The following is a 16,831-nucleotide window of genomic DNA, read 5'->3' as shown; positions in this document are numbered from 1 at the left end:
ATCAATGTCTCATCACTTTATTTGCTCTCACGCTATGTCTATATGTGTATGTATGGGTGTACATATGCGCATCACCTCAAAATGTCTGGCCTGGTTTCCATACATCTTTTTGGTGTAGCAATGGTCAGGCACTGGGGGGAAAAAACAATTAAATTTAGTAATGTTCAACTTAAATTGTTTGTTTAAATTCAACCCATATAAATAGTTTACAACCACTTAATTTAAAACAATTTAGTAAATTCAAGGAATCATTTCTGAATAATTTTTTCAGTGTACAATTAAATTGGGATGTTCATACTAGATTGCATTTTACTCTACGATTTGTCATATTTTTATTATTTTATTATACAATTTTTGAAAATGTCACATATTTCAACATAGAAAAACAATGCACTTTTAAGCCCCGTTTACACTGCCAGTTAAATGTGACCCAATTCCAATTTTTGTGCTCATATGTGACACAAATCGGCTCTGTTCTATGACCATGTAAACACACAAAAAAACATGCATTCAGATATTCAGAGATCAGTTTCAGGTCTTTTTCATATGTGGAAATAAATCAGATATAAATCAGGGGGGTATTCCAGAAAGCTGGGTTAACTTACCATCTGCTAAAACCTAAACTCTCGGTTGATTTACCCAAAACCTGCTTACCGCGAGTATGTTGGTTCCAAAACAGGTGACAAGAGTTAGTTAAATCAACCTCCTGAAGATAACCGCGGGTTAATGCGCGTGCACGGCACACACCTGAAGGCATTTTCAGTAGATCGCCGAATTCAGGAGTCACCATAGAAAGTCACGGTGAGGAAAAAAAGGGCAACGCACTTTACAGAGGCAGAGCTAGAGGTTTTAAACACAGAGATTACACATCTGCTTCAACGAAGGAAAGAAATATAGAATAAGAAATAGATAAGAAAATAAAAAATAAATAATAAGAAATGTTTTTAGTTCATTAAATTACACATGCCACCCTCCATTTTATTGTAATGATAAATTAAACTACTCTTTAACATCCTTTTTGAGTATGTTGTGTAACCATTCATGCATTTATTTTTCTTGCCATTAATTTCTTAAGGCCACAATATGTGTATTGACTAATAAGGCTTATAGAAATTGTAATCTTTCTGGAGCTAGAACTCTGTCCAAAGTCATTAAACACAGAAACATTCTCCTAAAAGGTAATATTTAATTACTGGAGCTCTTTATTTAACACTCTAGAATATTCTTTCTGCCATGCAGCTTAAGAAAGAGGCCTGTTAACTGCTGTGGCCTATAATAAAGGCTTTTCAGTGGTTGAGTTTTTGACTTACACCACACACTCTGTCACTGTTGTGATTGTTGTCAGATAGCTTTAGGTTCTTTTTATTTTGCATGCAGACGAAGTTCCTTCTGCCTCAACTAACAAGCAGTGTAAGAATTTTCTGCACTTTTCCATATTTGAATATTACTCTTGGATCACAAAATCTTTTATCTGCATATTTAAATTCTAAAGTAGCTGTATAAGGTCCATCTTCAAAGATAAAGTCACATGAGCATCACCTTAAGGTGAGAAATGTATTTGAAAAATATGTTACACGTTGAAAGGTGTGTGTATAAAGCAGTGTACAAAATCATTCATTTTATTTCAGGAAATGAAGAAATCAACAGATCAAACTATTTGATTAAACATAGTTTTTTGACTAATTATATTTTTTTAGCACTCTTCCATCTGTTTTGTCTGCTTGGGTCACTGATATTTCCTCTGGGTCAGGCTGCAGGTACGTGTCATCGTATAAGGCAGAAAAGGGTATCTTTTGTCCTCCAGCAAGTAACAATGTAGCGCCCAGTAATGATTCTATTTTATAATACAAATATAATAAAAATAAACATTGTGTTAAGCAACATTTGCTTTATAGTTTTTTTTTTTACTATATTTGTGTTATACACTTGAATCATTACTTCCTGAAAATCAGCCATTTAGCCTCAACATAGTGATGAGGTGAGGTGTGTGATAAGCTGGTAAGTGGAAGCAGTAATGAGTTTAATAGTTAAAACACCAAAAGATTAAGGATAGAAAATTAAGTTGTACCTGCACACTTATACTTTGGACAAATTTTATATTATCAGTGTCCTTTAGTGACTGATGGAGCTTTAAAATCGGCTGCAATTAATGCACACAATAGCATTTAGAAACCCTGAAAAAAATATTATATTAAAAAATGTAGGTGTGTGTGCGTGAATGTATATAAGAATGACGTCCTACATCTTAAATTAAAGATATATTTTCCTACAAAAGACAAAGCTGCCACTTATAATATTATACAGAAAAATGTGAGGGTGCAGAAGGAGAGAAAAAACACAAGATCTGTAAGTGAGATTCGAACTCGCTCCATTGTGCGCTCCGTTATTCTTTATCGACGCACTGTCCACTACGCTATTCCCGTGCTCTGAATCATCTATGTAATGATACGCAGTAATGTATGACTAAGGAACTGTACAAAAGTGTAAAAAACAGTTCAGTGCCAGGCGTACTGTACAGGTGGTCCTACTGCCACATTGTACAGTTGCCTAAAATGCCCTGACACGAATACAAAGAGCTGCACTAAATGTTTTTTATGGTAAGCACAGACCCGCGGTTTGTCACATTTGATTTCAAAAAGGTTTGTTAAATACATTAACATTATGAATTTGGTTATGAAAAAAACTATGCACTTATAACCCTCTCACAACGAAAAAACTTGTATCTGTGTGTCCACATCCATAAATATTCTCATCAAAAGAGCACGCAATGCTCAGTAAACTCTCTGAAACAGACAAACTCTGAAACATAGCAACTTACTCTCTGAACATAACCTGCTCCGGAGCAGGTTATCTTCAGAGAGTAAGTTGCTATGGCTACTTAACATACCCAGAAGTTACCTCCGATTTTGGAACCAAAGTTGAGGTTATCCACCTACTTACTCTCAAACTTACCCGGGTATGTCACATAACCTGCTTTCTGGAACAGCCCCCTGATGTGACAATGCGACTATCATGTAAACGGGCAGATCAGATTTATTGAGGAATTCCGTTTTGTACGTCATTAAATTTGCGACAATGTGGTACTTCTCTGCGGTTTAATGACGTAGAAGAAATATCGTGCGTGGAGATGCCAACACGTTAAACAACAACAACAACAACAGAGGAAACATGGAGGAGGAAAATAGTAAGTGGTCCACAGCAGAAAGTACTTGCCTTCTGTTATGGCCCTTTCCCTCCTTCTTTATCTTCGCTTCAAAATCATGTTAAAGTTGGGTAAACCTTGCATATTTCGCAGAGCTAAAAGCGAGACAGTTTCTTCCATCATGGCTAGTGTGGTGCAATTACAGGCCTTTACGCATACAAGACATTGTAAATTGCATGGCAAGTGTAAACACATGAATCAGATATGGGTAACGTGTAAACGGACAGGCAAAAAAATAGATATAGGCAACAAATCACAATTAGGCATCAAGACCTGACAGTGTAAACGTGACCTTAGATGAGATTTGTGTGTTAGCTTACAGAAATATGTTACTGCCAGTTGAGAGTATATTAAAGAGATTTAAATACACCTTTTGAAAAAATAGAGACTACTTGAAAATGTGTTCTATGGAAAAGTTTCTAAAGATTTTCATAATTTCTGTTTTATTCTGTAAAATGCTGATGACTTTTCTATCAAATTTTAAATAAAAATGTTGTCAATTTGCATAAAACAGCAAAAAGTGATAATCAGACATGATCATATTGACTTTTAGACAACTCATTACAAATGTTTAAACTTTAGAATAGTTAAGAAATTAATATTTGGTGGAACGTCCTTTATTTAACACCTTTTATTCTTGACGTAATTGTATTTGAACAGTTGGTGTTTTTTAAGATTATCCAGAATGCATGAGTAAAGTAAATGATTTATAACCTGTTCAAATTAATATTAAATATATTATGTAATAGTTACTTTGTATGTTAATACGTGCTTTACTAACTTAACTTAGTGTGTACAGTATTGTGACCTAAAGTGAGGACTATTTATGCTTTATAAAGGCCCAATAAATGACAATTTATTAGTTTAATAATAGTTTATTTATGGATTCTGAATGATCTTTAAAAAACACCAACTATTCTTAAACTGGTTTGTCAATAATTCAATACTTTATTAATGAAAAAATAGTCATGAACAAAGTATGAAAACACAATCATTAGGGACATAAGTCTAGAATACAACATTTGAAGCTAAAAAAAAATGATTAATGCTTTACAAATAATGAATTAATTATTAATGCTTAACAATTCTTATTAAATTATACATAGTGTGTAATTTTATAAAGCATTACCAGAATTTGTCATGTTATCAAGCCCTAAGAGATTAAATAAAATAATATATGTATGCTTTAACAATATCACGACTATTTCTGGAAAGCATCTTCTGCCAGATGCGACACTCCTCTTATCTGTCACATGATACAGTATGACCCCTGGGCTGGGCAGTGTGGGTGCACTGGGTGAATTCAGACAGCAGACACACAATTCACAGAAGCTGGACAGACACATCACAGTGGACCAGCCTCTCGCCCTCAGCTACAGTCACTGCGCATTAGCCGGTGTCCATTGAGATATCTGGAGTTTCGACACCCATGTCCTCTTGGGCTTGTCTCTCCCTGTCTGTCAGCTGTGTAGACAGGGAGCGCCGTCTGGCCACTGACAGATAAACGACTCTGAGTTGCATCCTTGCTGTAGGGAGACACACCATTCTGGACTCTCCGATATGTCTGGGATACGGATTTCACCCACGCATCGGCTTCTCTTCAGATTAGCTGGATAAAGCGCAGCTCATTCTGTCCCTTTTTGGCAGGTACCAGAAAAATAGTAACAAGCAGCAAAACATGACAAACAGCCATGAAGGAATTCAGGTGGTTTGTTTGTACACATTCTTGGCTGGTATTATTTTGTGACACTAGTTTTGATTGGCATGAAAGCCACACCTTCATATACTTTTTTTTTGGCCATACACATACCAGGTTTTCAATTGGATCTTAGAGTCCCAAAAATTTACATTTTTGCCACTAGAGGGCGCATATTTACAACAAACTAAAAGCTCCCTGATCTTCTACGTGAAGTGCACGTGTATGGTCTGGCGCAGCCTTTGCGTGGTTCCAAAGCCCTCGTGGTTGACGTCGACACTGAAGTGCACCTCTCAAAAAATGTAACTTATCGTTTAGAAAAAAATAAAACCCCCGCAAAGAAACTTGACACTAGTGGAACACAAAAGCCTACTGCCAGCTTGCGTTTCGGAAATGTTATTGCAGAGCAACACAAACAGTGCACATAACTTTTATTATGTCACAGTTAATAACATACGATTCTTCCAGGTGTTATCACTTGGGGAAGAAGCACCTCTGTTTTGTCCTACTAAATACATTTTAAGCTTCTGTTATAATGCTGCTCTCTGCAGTCTAAGAAAGCACACAACACACAAATTAAAGCATCTTTGATGTTTGTTTAACGTTAAACAGAAATTGGGGGACAAAATTAACAGGGTGGCTAATAATTCAGTGGGGCTAATAATTCTGACTTTAACTGTATATAACACAGAGTGTTTAAATATTTTTTGCATATTGTGTGTTTAAATTCACTAAGGTATTGTGTACTAGGTCTTAAAATAATTTAAAATAAGTTTTACTTATCTATCAATTTGGAATTCCTATTAATTCACTTGCTCATACAAGCATTTTATTGAAATTCTCCAACAGCATTTTAAATGAGCTTATTAATTGATTTGATTCCAGGGTGCCGTAGGTATTTCTTCAGCTAGTTCGGATGTAATTTTCTGAACAGGCTATATGCATAGCTTGTGTTTTTCAGCCAATGATAAACGTCCGGTAAAAGGTTTTTGTGACTTTTCAATTATAAAGTTTATTTTACAGCATTGATGTTGTAATGTATATAAAATACAACCCATTAAATAGACATAAGCAGTCATTTAGTTATTCAGGCATAAAGTGAGATGTAAATGCTCGCACCGTCAGAAACTCTGTTAAAAAATACTGGGGTAAAATGCATTTCCATATTTTAAAGAAATGACGTGAAAAAATTGAATTGACTGCTTTTTGTCCTGTCAGATACCCACTTTATATCATATATCTGTCAGGCAGTGAAGATCTTAAACATGGCGATTTTGTAATGGCAAGATAGTTCACTGGAAACTGGCTGACTGAAAATTTGAACTCCATGTACATGTACATTATGCCTGATATGATATTAAATGTTATTACTAGTCTTAATTTTTTAAAAGCCAAAAAAGCCTCGTCTCTAGCCTTGTCTTAGAATTAAGGCTTTTTGCTTTGCTTGCTATGGGACGGGTGTGCCTGAACATGTTTGTTTTACATCTTTATATCACTTATATCTATTTATTTTTTGAGAATTTGTTCCCATTCTGGAGCACCCATAGTTTATCATGCGAGTACCCGATGCAAAATTCAAGAACAATAGTCCAAAATGTGACTTGACAAAACATGCTGAACCCTGTCGTACAGTTGTAGTACAAGCATGTGTAGCATAGTTTGACAGGAAACAGTGGCGTGGAAAGCATCCTGCACAGAAGACAAACAGTTCCCCTGTCAGGCCAGAGTTATCTACCAAAACAATCAGTGATTAAGTTGTGTCTCTGGCACGTCTGAGAGAATGTCTCATTCATCCTTGATTTGCCCCACAAGGTCACCCATGCCTCCGCTTCCCACCCCAAACAGAGCTGACACTTTGCGCAACAGGATCCACGTCCTTGACACAAACAATCCATTATTGTCTTAATGCCATACACTCTGCGTCAACCAGAATAGAAACGCTCCATCATATCTGCATTTTTCTTTGTTTCCGTGTTCTGTTTGCAGCACGTGTGGATGAATGGCTTAGGGCTGCAGCGTGGCTTTGTGTACATGTGACTCTGTGTTCTGTGCCGCAGGTTGAACTGCACCCCTTGTGCTGGCCTCTGTCCCAAAGTGTGCATGGGGTTGAAGACAGTGGACTCGGTCACCGCGGCGCAGGCTCTGAGAGGATGCACTGTGATCAATGGCAGTTTGGTCATCAACATCCGCGGAGGGAGTAAGAACAAACAAACTCTCTATAATACAATTTCTCTTCTTGGCACAGAACAAAAGGGCCTCTTTACTACAGGGCTCCAGGGAATTCATGGTCTATGATTGGTTAATCAGCATTCTGCAAATGTTTGTGTATTGTGAATAGCTAAACTGTGCAACTGGCTGTTTGTGGCAGTCATTCTGCTATACTGTTATTTTTAAGTGGCGTGCAGTGTTTTGATCTTGTTACATATTTATTTTAATAACATATCGCTCATTCTTGTATATTAATGTTCATTTCTTATGAACATTTGTTTTTATAGAATATTTTTGTAGTATTATCATTGTCACATTTAATAATTGAAAAAAGAAAAAGGTCATTATACTCTTAATTAATTGACAGATTAATGATGTAGTAGGATCTTTAATGGAATTGATGTTATTACATTTGCTTAATTGTCATTAATAATTATAAACAAACATTTTAATTTACTGTTGAACAATTGACATATTTTGGAATATATTGACAAATGGGAATAGAAAACAATAATAATATTATATGTAATAAATTATTATTATTATTTGACAAAAAAACTGCTTACATATGTAGTTTTTTGTAGGGCTGCACAATATGTTGTTTCAGCATCGATATTAGGGCTGTGCGATATGGACAAAAGAAACCCATCACGATTTTTTCTTGAACAATATCATGATACCAATTTTAATCACGATTTTGTCACAGACAGACTAAATCTGTGTTTATAGCGAAAATCTGAAACCTTTCAAAATGAAAGCAATTCGATCTTTTTCAAAGATCTGTAATGTCTCTAAAACAGGCATAAATTAACATAAAAAAAACACCTAGTAAACCTGTAACTAAACAAATGTATGTGTGTGTATGTGTGTGAGCGCGCACGCACGACGTCAAACTTAAGGCTCCGATGTTCTGCTTGATCAAATATCAGAAGTAGTTGCGTGTGTGTTCACGGGTTTGTTTTGTCCTGCGTAGATCACAGACCTCTTTGTGACGCTGCCGTGAAATAGGCCGTTAACATATTCCGTCTTTGGCACGCACTAGTCCATTATTTCCAATGGAGGTGCATAGATTGCGTGCACATATTGAGAGCGGCACGCACGCATATTCCAGGTGCACTCAGATGAAAACATCTCTTTTCAGACAAACTTTGCTGAATGCCGCACTGCGAGTCACGTAACAATAACTAACCGGTTAGTTTCATATGGAATATACACATTTCGTTTACTTTAGACAAACACAAGACACCCGAACACCAAGTGCTTTTATTTCTCTCCGTACATAAAACTTTTATCGGAACTGCAGCAATGTTTTATTAGTTTTTCATTTTCTGTGAAAACGATTGATTGTCACAGAGCAACGACAAGGGAGCGACCGCAAAACATGTTGAAAATGCTGAAGGAAGCGACACGCTCACGCGCTTTCCACAGGCTTTTAGATGCAATAAGTGACTGACTTACAATTGACCTAGTTCTGTCATACATCAGCCTTCCTGTATTCAAAGTAACTTAATCCAACACCACAGATTTTGACTGTTTTGGCACCAAGTCCTGTGCTGAACTCATCATTTCTGTATACGCAGACTATTCAGTTTCCTGTTCTCGCGCTCTTTTTAGGCACGCTGCGTTATGATTGGTTTAAATACCATCCTGCGGGAAAATCGTGCTGTAAGGTGATTTAGAAATCATGCATGTCCAAATTGCGATTTCAATACGATTTTATTTAATCGCACAGCCCTGATCGATTTCACTATGTGCATTATCGTTGATCAGCACCACAGTTCAGAACATGTGATTTGTGTAGTCATCGCAAAGTTTAACCCTAAAATAGTGAAAGATTTTTTATGTGGATGTGTTTTTAAGACCGGTGACTGTGTTAAATTTAAGAAAACTTAAGTTAAGGGGTTGTTTTGATATATAAACCAAAATCAATTGCATTTATTTATTTATTCAATTACGACTCTACACTTTACAGTTATATTTGGGTACTATTATTGGATTTCTGTTCTTCAATACTGTTAGATTCCACAGAAAACCATAACATTTATTTTTATCTGTTCAATTGGATTGTATTTTATGGAGATACTTTTCTACAAAATAAATTCATTCAATGGAAAATGAGGAATTCATTCCATATAGAGATATGTCATCTTGCATAATTATATTCAAATTGCAAACTTTATCACAGACAAACTAAATATCGCAATGTCAGTTTTTGTCCAATGTCGTGCAGCCCTAGTTCTTTGTACACTTTAAATGAGTGTAGACTTTCAAACCTGCGCTTTTCCCATTTTCTCCGTTAGATAACATAGCCGCTGAGCTAGAAGCTAACCTGGGACAGCTGGAGGAGATCACTGGTTACCTGACAGTGAGACACTCTTACGCCCTAGTCTCTCTGTCTTTTCTTCGCAAGCTCAGAATCATACATGGAGAGACACAAGAAGTCGGGTACGAGTCCTCATTGAAAGTGTTTCTTGACACATTTTTCTCAGGGAGAGCAATGCATATATGTGTTGTCACCTTTCTGTTCTGTCCTTTTCTCTTAATTGCATTATTTTTTCCCCATTAGGAATTATTCATTTTACGCCCTTGATAACCAGAACCTGCGTCAGCTGTGGGACTGGAGCAAACACAACCTGACCATCCAACAGGGTCGCATGTTTTTCCATCACAACTCCAAACTCTGCATGTCAGAAATCCGGAGGATGGAGGAGGTGACGGGTACCAAAAACAGGCAAACAAAGAATGACATCGTCTCAAAAACCAATGGAGATCAGGCTTCATGTGAGAACACCGTAGCCTTGCATTTCCTTTACGGTCAAATGTTTTGTTTAGTTTTTTTCCAAAATAAATCTGATTGCAATGTTGTTGTTTTTCCCAGGTGAGAGCAAAGTTTTAAAATTCACCCGAATCAGTACACTTTCTGACAAGATCATAATAAAATGGGAAGCTTTCTGGCCACCAGATTTTCGAGACCTCCTAGGATTCATGGTTTTGTATAAAGAAGCGTAAGTGACTTTTTGAATAAATCTTAATAATTTTAAACATCTCATTTAATGTGTTGAAATTAAGCTATAAGTGAAATTTCAAAATTGACTCTACTTATATCCTGTACAGACAACATTTTTATTCACAGTATTAAAGTTGCAGGTTATCCTGACTCGAAAGTCTATTTTATAGCTATACTTTGCTAGTTTGGGCTCAGTGAAGTGAGAAATACTGTCCAAGGATGTGATGAAATTCTCTGCTTTTCTAGACCATATAAGAACGTGACTGAGTTTGATGGTCAGGACGCGTGTGGCTCTAACAGCTGGGTAATAGCAGATGTGGACCCTCCACCTCGCGCCACAGAGGGAAAGGAGCACGAGCCTGGGTACCTCATCTTCCCTCTGAAGCCCTGGACGCAGTACGCCATCATGGTCAAAACACAGCTCTCTGCTTCTGATGAGCACCAAGTCCACGGAGCAAAGAGTGAAATCATTTATGTCCGCACCAATGCTACCAGTAAGAGTCTTAAGATTTTTTTTTTTTTGTTTTTTTTTGTTTTTTTTTTTTACTGTTGTTGATTCCAACTGTCATTAATCTATGACAGGTTCTGTAATGGTGAGCCTAGGACTATATTCATTTTTGGGTTGAAATGGTTTTTGAAATTTATTTAACACTTTTCAGATTTGCGTTTTGATATTTCGTGCCCACAATGTGGATATGTACAATAGTTCAAGATGCTGTGTGTAATTGTTTGACTCTACTAATGTATAAAAATACTATTTGTTGGCATAGGTTTGGGACACATACTAAGTTGATATACTTGTTTCTCTGGAAAATAATGCTACAGCCAGTTAATCTACTTTGAGATATGCTTTATGTGTTGGAATGTCTGTTGTTGTGTTTTGGTCTGTGTGATCCCGCCCACAGCCAATTTAGCCAATAATATTTAAACATCCTGACTCGCCAGTTGGCAGAAAACATCTAGATGCACCGGATGCCAGCAAATGAACTGGTTTGGGGACTTGTGCTGGTTGAGTGTAACCCAGTTTGGGTTGTTTTGAAGCTAATGAATGGAATGACTCAACTGTGGGTTATTTTACCTTTTTAAAATGTTTTTTTTTTGACCCAACAATATTGATTTTTACTGTTACACTAGCTTTTTTACATCATATTTATAACATTTCTTTTAATAGTAGCATATCGTGACATTTTAAAGATGTCAAGTACAGCATTAACACATTACCTTGTTTATTTTCAATGAATGCATCAAATTGTTGTTTTTTTACTCTTGCAGATTAACATTTGAAGTTTACCCTTTTTTTCCCCTGAATTGGTGCTGGTTCTCATGCTGATGTGATGCTAAAATCACAAATAGTGATCTGAGACCATTTCTAACAGCTAAAGATTTTCTTTAATTATACTCCATATAATCTGTCTATAAATAAGCAGGGCAGAAAAAAATATTTTAATACAGTGTTCAGTTTTTTCCCTGATGCGAAAGGACTGTTGCTTAGTTGCTTATCTGTCTCATTTAGTTGACTTCTCATTTCTGTATTGTTAAAAAGCTCTTTACACTAAATGCGAGGATACAAAGTCATTTTCTTCACATAGAAGCTCCCAATTCAGTAGCACTGAGAACTGAATTGTTTTGACACTGGTAGAATCTCTTCAGAGGTGAATCTTTATCGCAGTGCTCATGTTAAATCATCCATACAGATTTTGGCCTAGGGTCAAAGGGATTTTTTTAGGATTTGTCTCAGACAGCCAAGTCATGGTTAAAATCACACAGTGTACGCTCATTTTTAGTTATTTCTGAAGTTTGATGTGCAGTTTTGGCGTGGGAGGTCAAAGTGGGTTGCTGGTGACTTTTAGTGTTGTGAAATCACTCAGCAGTGTGTGCTGCATGTCAGACTGTGATTTAAGACAAAAACTGAAGTGGTTCACTTTCATTGCTGCCAGGCCAGGTGTCTGTCTGACTTCCTTTTAAGCTTGTTTTGTCTTTCCTTCCTGATAAACCACATAACCATTCACTAAGCTGAGAACATTGTTTCGGCAGCTGGTTGGCAGAGTCTGAAAGCAGTGCTTCAGGGCTTTTTTTTGGTGTGTCTTTCTGGTTTGGCAAATGGACGAGTTTGCATTCTGCGACATCGCTGGTGCCTTCCTGCATCTTCCTTTTTAGGAGGAAGCTGTCGTTATTCTTCTCGTCTCACTGGAAACCCAGTCTGACAATGTGGTCTAACCAGAATTGAGTTTTGCAAAAGAGTCTGCTTTTCCACTAGTCCACTTATTTGGCTTTAATTCAGTCACACTTTACTTTGCAGTTTCATTTTTCTTTAATGTTGTGATAACATCAAATAATGCGTAATTGCATGCAACAACCAAACCTGTTCCTAAACCTAGCTCTGTTGTAGGAGTTGAGAATGAAATTGTTTACTACATAAACATAATTACATGATAAAAAGAACAACGTAAAATTAAGTTAACTCTTTGTTTTGAACTCGCTCATGTTCTTTTCTTGTACTTTTTTTTTCTTTCATTCTTTTTATTTTAGAGCCATCAGTGCCTCTGGACCCCATATCCTCGTCAAACTCCTCATCCCAGATCATTCTAAAATGGAAGCCACCTAACGATCCTAATGGAAACATCACTCATTACCTGGTCTTTTGCCAGCAACAGCCAGAGGCCAGTGAGCTCTACAAATTTGATTACTGCCAGAAAGGTTAGAAAACATACAGGAACATAATAATAATGCAAACTTCCATTGATAGGTCTGGAGTTTGTAAGGTAATCTGTTGACATCCTGTATGTTTCTGTTGATCAGGTATGAAGCTGCCCACCAGAGCCCCCACACAAGTGGACAACGAAGAGGAGCAGAAGTGGAACCAAACTGAGGAGCAGGGCCCTGATAGCCGCTGCTGCGCTTGTCCTAAAACAGAGAAACAACTGAAGAAAGAGGCGGAAGAGACGGAGTATCGAAAAACCTTTGAGAACTACCTCCATAATGAAGTGTTTGAGCTCAGGTAAATCTTCTTTCAGCTGTTGTGGAAAAAACTGCAACAGTATAATCAGTGATGAAAATTATTTAACCAATTAGATGATCCTCCCAAACTATAAACTTCTCTGTGAATAACAGTACATTTAGCTATTTTTGGTTCCGATCTATGTAGTATGATATTAATCTTGTCATATATAAATAATATACCTCATGCATTACAGCTCTTTTACATGAATAGACAATCTGTATGTATGTATAACCTAGATCATGTAGACATGTTTATTCATAACATACTTTTTTGAGTACATTATATTAAGTTTTTCTAAATTAAATGTGAATTGCATAAACATTAATGCATATGCAGTAATAGAATGCATTGTTATTATATGAATGTTGCTATTATTAAATTGGTCATGGACTAAGAAATGGAAATATTTTGATCTTTTGAAAAAAGGTCATTGTACTATATAAAAACAAATTAGGTTTCAGAACTCAAGACTTTATTCTTAGTCTAATAAAAGCTTATATGTTATGTCATGTAGACATGTTTATTTATAGCATGCCTTTCATAGACCTTTTAATGTATAGGGAATTTATTAAATACATTAAATAGAGTTTTCACAAATAAAACGTGAATTGCATGAACATAAATACATAGACATTAATACAATACTATGTATATTGATTTTTCATTTGTAGACAATATGTTGTTTATACGCTACCTATACTTTTAAAATGTAAAAAATGTATTCAAACTCTAGCATTTGATCAAGACTATGTAACATCTAGCTAATTTATGTCATCTAAAATATAATTATTAGAAACTTTCAAATGGGAAAATAAAGCATTAAATACAGCTTTGTAGGCAATATACAGCATGCATAGAGTATATATATATATATATATATATATATATATATATATATACCATATGTTATATGGTCTCTTTAATGTATAAACAGTATGTTTAAAGTTATAATCATTTTCATATTTAAGGGATATGTAGGAATTTAGCAAATATTTTAACCGTTTCATATACAGATCTATTATCCTCTTACATTAATTACTAATTTGTTGTTGACTAGTTAATGTATTTATTGTTATAATCTGACATTGTCGTGCATTATTACTTAAAGCCCATGTCACAATATCATTAAAACTCTCTTGTAATTGATTTTTTTTTTTTTTGAAAGCCCATTGTACATTTAACCTGGTCATTTTGGAAGAAAAAAGTCATGAAAAATAACAGAATTAAGTAAATATATATGCTTCTAATGTAAATGTATTTAGAAAAATGCTTAAATAGATCTATGATCAGAATGGTAATTAGATTGACTCAAGATAAATGGCTCAGAAACATTTGATATTTCCATTTAGAAGACGCTGTTAATGTACAGCCATCACATTTTTCACCTGACATGATCCTTTGGGTGGAGCTTCTCAAGTGGTTCGTGTTGTTTTGGTGTTCCTCTGTTTCCTCCTGTGTCCTGGGCTCAGGGTTGAACATCTGTAGTAGTGGTTGGCCATTTTATTCCTTCACCAGGTTGTTTTTAACTCCACCAAAACCTTGAATACATGTTTTTGTTATGTGCCTTTCCACCGTCTTTGTGTATCTTTGGCCTTCAGAAGCTCACAGTTGGCTCTAAAAATCCCAGTCCACAAACACACACACACTTTCTCTCATGCCTCATAAAGGCATTGGTTTAGTATAATCTTTGTTTTGAGGTGGAAATGTTTTTTCTGCTTTGTGGTATAAATGGACAATGTTGACAACAATGGCTGCACTGCTTTCAGAAGTAATTCAGTCTCACTACCGTTCATTGTTTCATATATTATGGTTGTCTTTGGCTGCTGGTCTGCACGCTTTATTTATAGCGTTTTTACAGACTTTAAAAGAATTTCGTTTTATTTAGATGTTGAAATGTGGTTTTACTGTCAAAGACACTTTATCCCCGGAAAAGCCTTGGCTCTTAGAACCGACCAAAAGTGCTGAATCCTCTTGTCCTGAGCTCTTATACATGAGGAAATAACTGAAGACTGTGGTGTTCTGGTGGTGGTTTGGAAAATGGAATACTTAAAGGGATAGTTCACCCAAAATTTTAAATCTGCTCATCATTTACTCTTCCTTATGTGATTTTAAACTTTTATGACTTTATTTCTTCTGCTGAACCAAACAAAGATATACTGAAGAATGCTGTTTTTTTGGCACACATCAACTTTCATCATAAGGAAAAAAAATACTGTGGAGGTCAATGTGTGCCAGGTATCAGGATTTTTTGAAGATCTTTTGTGTTCAAGAGAAGAAAGAAACACATTGGTTTTGAAGAAATTAATTGAGTAAATGATGACAATTTCTGGGTAAACTATCACTTTAACACCAATCACATGATGTGCTCCTCTTCTCCCTCTAGAGGTGAAGCTTTTAATGAACCTGATGAACTGGAAGTTTGTAGCTTGTAAATTGTGTGATAGTGTTATGCTGCTTAAATGATGACCACAATAGCCTTTGCTGGAGATGCACATTTAGATTGTGTCGTCTGATCAAATCATTTATATCATTTATTTGTCATACATTGCATACGCACAATTTATTAAGTGAAAATTTTTTTCTAAAGCTAAGGCTATATCTATGAAATTAAAAACCTTTTAAATAATTATAATTGTAATAAAATAGTAAAATAATTATAATATCATAACGTTTTATTATTATTTTTTAATAATTGGTTTAGTAATTTATTTAAAATTGATTTAAATTAAAAAATATTTTAATTCCATTGATTCCTCTTCAAATAAAATATTTATTTGTTGTTATTGTTACTTATTTTTATGACCTGTTTTTGTAGTCCATTTGGACTGAAGTCAACCAGTCAAACTGAAATTAAGACTAAAACCAAAATAACTGGGTTAATTATATTTGAATTATATTTTATTTTATTCCAGTGATAAAAAAAAAATATTCCTCCGTGTCACAAGATTTTTAAGAAGTTATTATAATAAACAAATTTAGTATTCGGCGGTTCATTCCGCTGTGGTGGCCCCGAATTAATAAAGGGACTAAGCCGACAAGAAAATGAATGAATGAATAATTTAGTATTCAAGAATCTTTCTTAATCATTTATTATTATTAACAGTGTAAAACCCAGACACAGCATTTCTTGAAATTGTTCTTTACTGTATTGTTGATCTATTTAACACATTATACAAATAAAAGTATTACTTTCTAAGTCTGATCTCAAACTCAAAGGTAGTTTATGCTGATGATTTGTCTTGCACTAGACATTCAAATCCTCTCCATAACAGGGATGTTCCTGCTCAATGTTCCATGAAATGCCAGCAGAAGGAAAACTGCACTCGAGCGTATACAAGTTCTTAATGTTTGAAATTGTTCAAAGGTGTTGAATGAGTAGTCGCTTTAATTTCTGTCAGACTCCAGATATTTCCTAAACCGTAATTTGCCACCCAATTTTAAAGTGCAATTATAAAGTCATTTGCGGTCTGGATTTAACAATAAAGTGATAATAGCAGCCCTTTTCCTACTAATCACAGTGCCAAAGGGAGGAAAAAGCTCAGCTTCGTCAGATATTTGTCTTATCCTTTTTATTTTTCCCACACTGCTTTAAAACATCTTATGCACTAAGTCAGGTTGGCTGCATAATTTAAGTTATATTATGTCCTCACTTAGAGTAACTGAGACTACGCATGCACACATTCAAATGTCAGGTTTTCAAACAGTGACACACTTTAG

General features: G+C 35.4%; 1 protein-coding gene across 10 annotated transcripts in view; it reads left to right on the top strand.

Annotated features, from left to right (window-relative positions):
- The window catches only part of insra (insulin receptor a), a 141,512-nt gene that overhangs the window by 108,731 nt on the left and 15,950 nt on the right, over positions 1-16,831 (top strand). For all 10 annotated transcript variants that reach the window (XM_087238764.1, XM_087238765.1, XM_087238762.1 and 7 more), the window contains 7 exon segments: positions 6,956-7,095; positions 9,407-9,551; positions 9,673-9,887; positions 9,985-10,111; positions 10,360-10,607; positions 12,643-12,810; positions 12,913-13,111. In XM_087238764.1, coding sequence (XP_087094890.1) covers positions 6,956-7,095; positions 9,407-9,551; positions 9,673-9,887; positions 9,985-10,111; positions 10,360-10,607; positions 12,643-12,810; positions 12,913-13,111 — 1,242 coding nt within the window.

This window comes from Danio rerio, chromosome 2 (assembly GCF_052040795.2).
Source record: "Danio rerio strain M-AB ecotype USA chromosome 2, GRCz13ab, whole genome shotgun sequence".
Lineage (NCBI taxonomy): Eukaryota > Metazoa > Chordata > Actinopteri > Cypriniformes > Danionidae > Danio > Danio rerio.
This window is presented reverse-complemented; position numbering and strand designations above follow the sequence as displayed.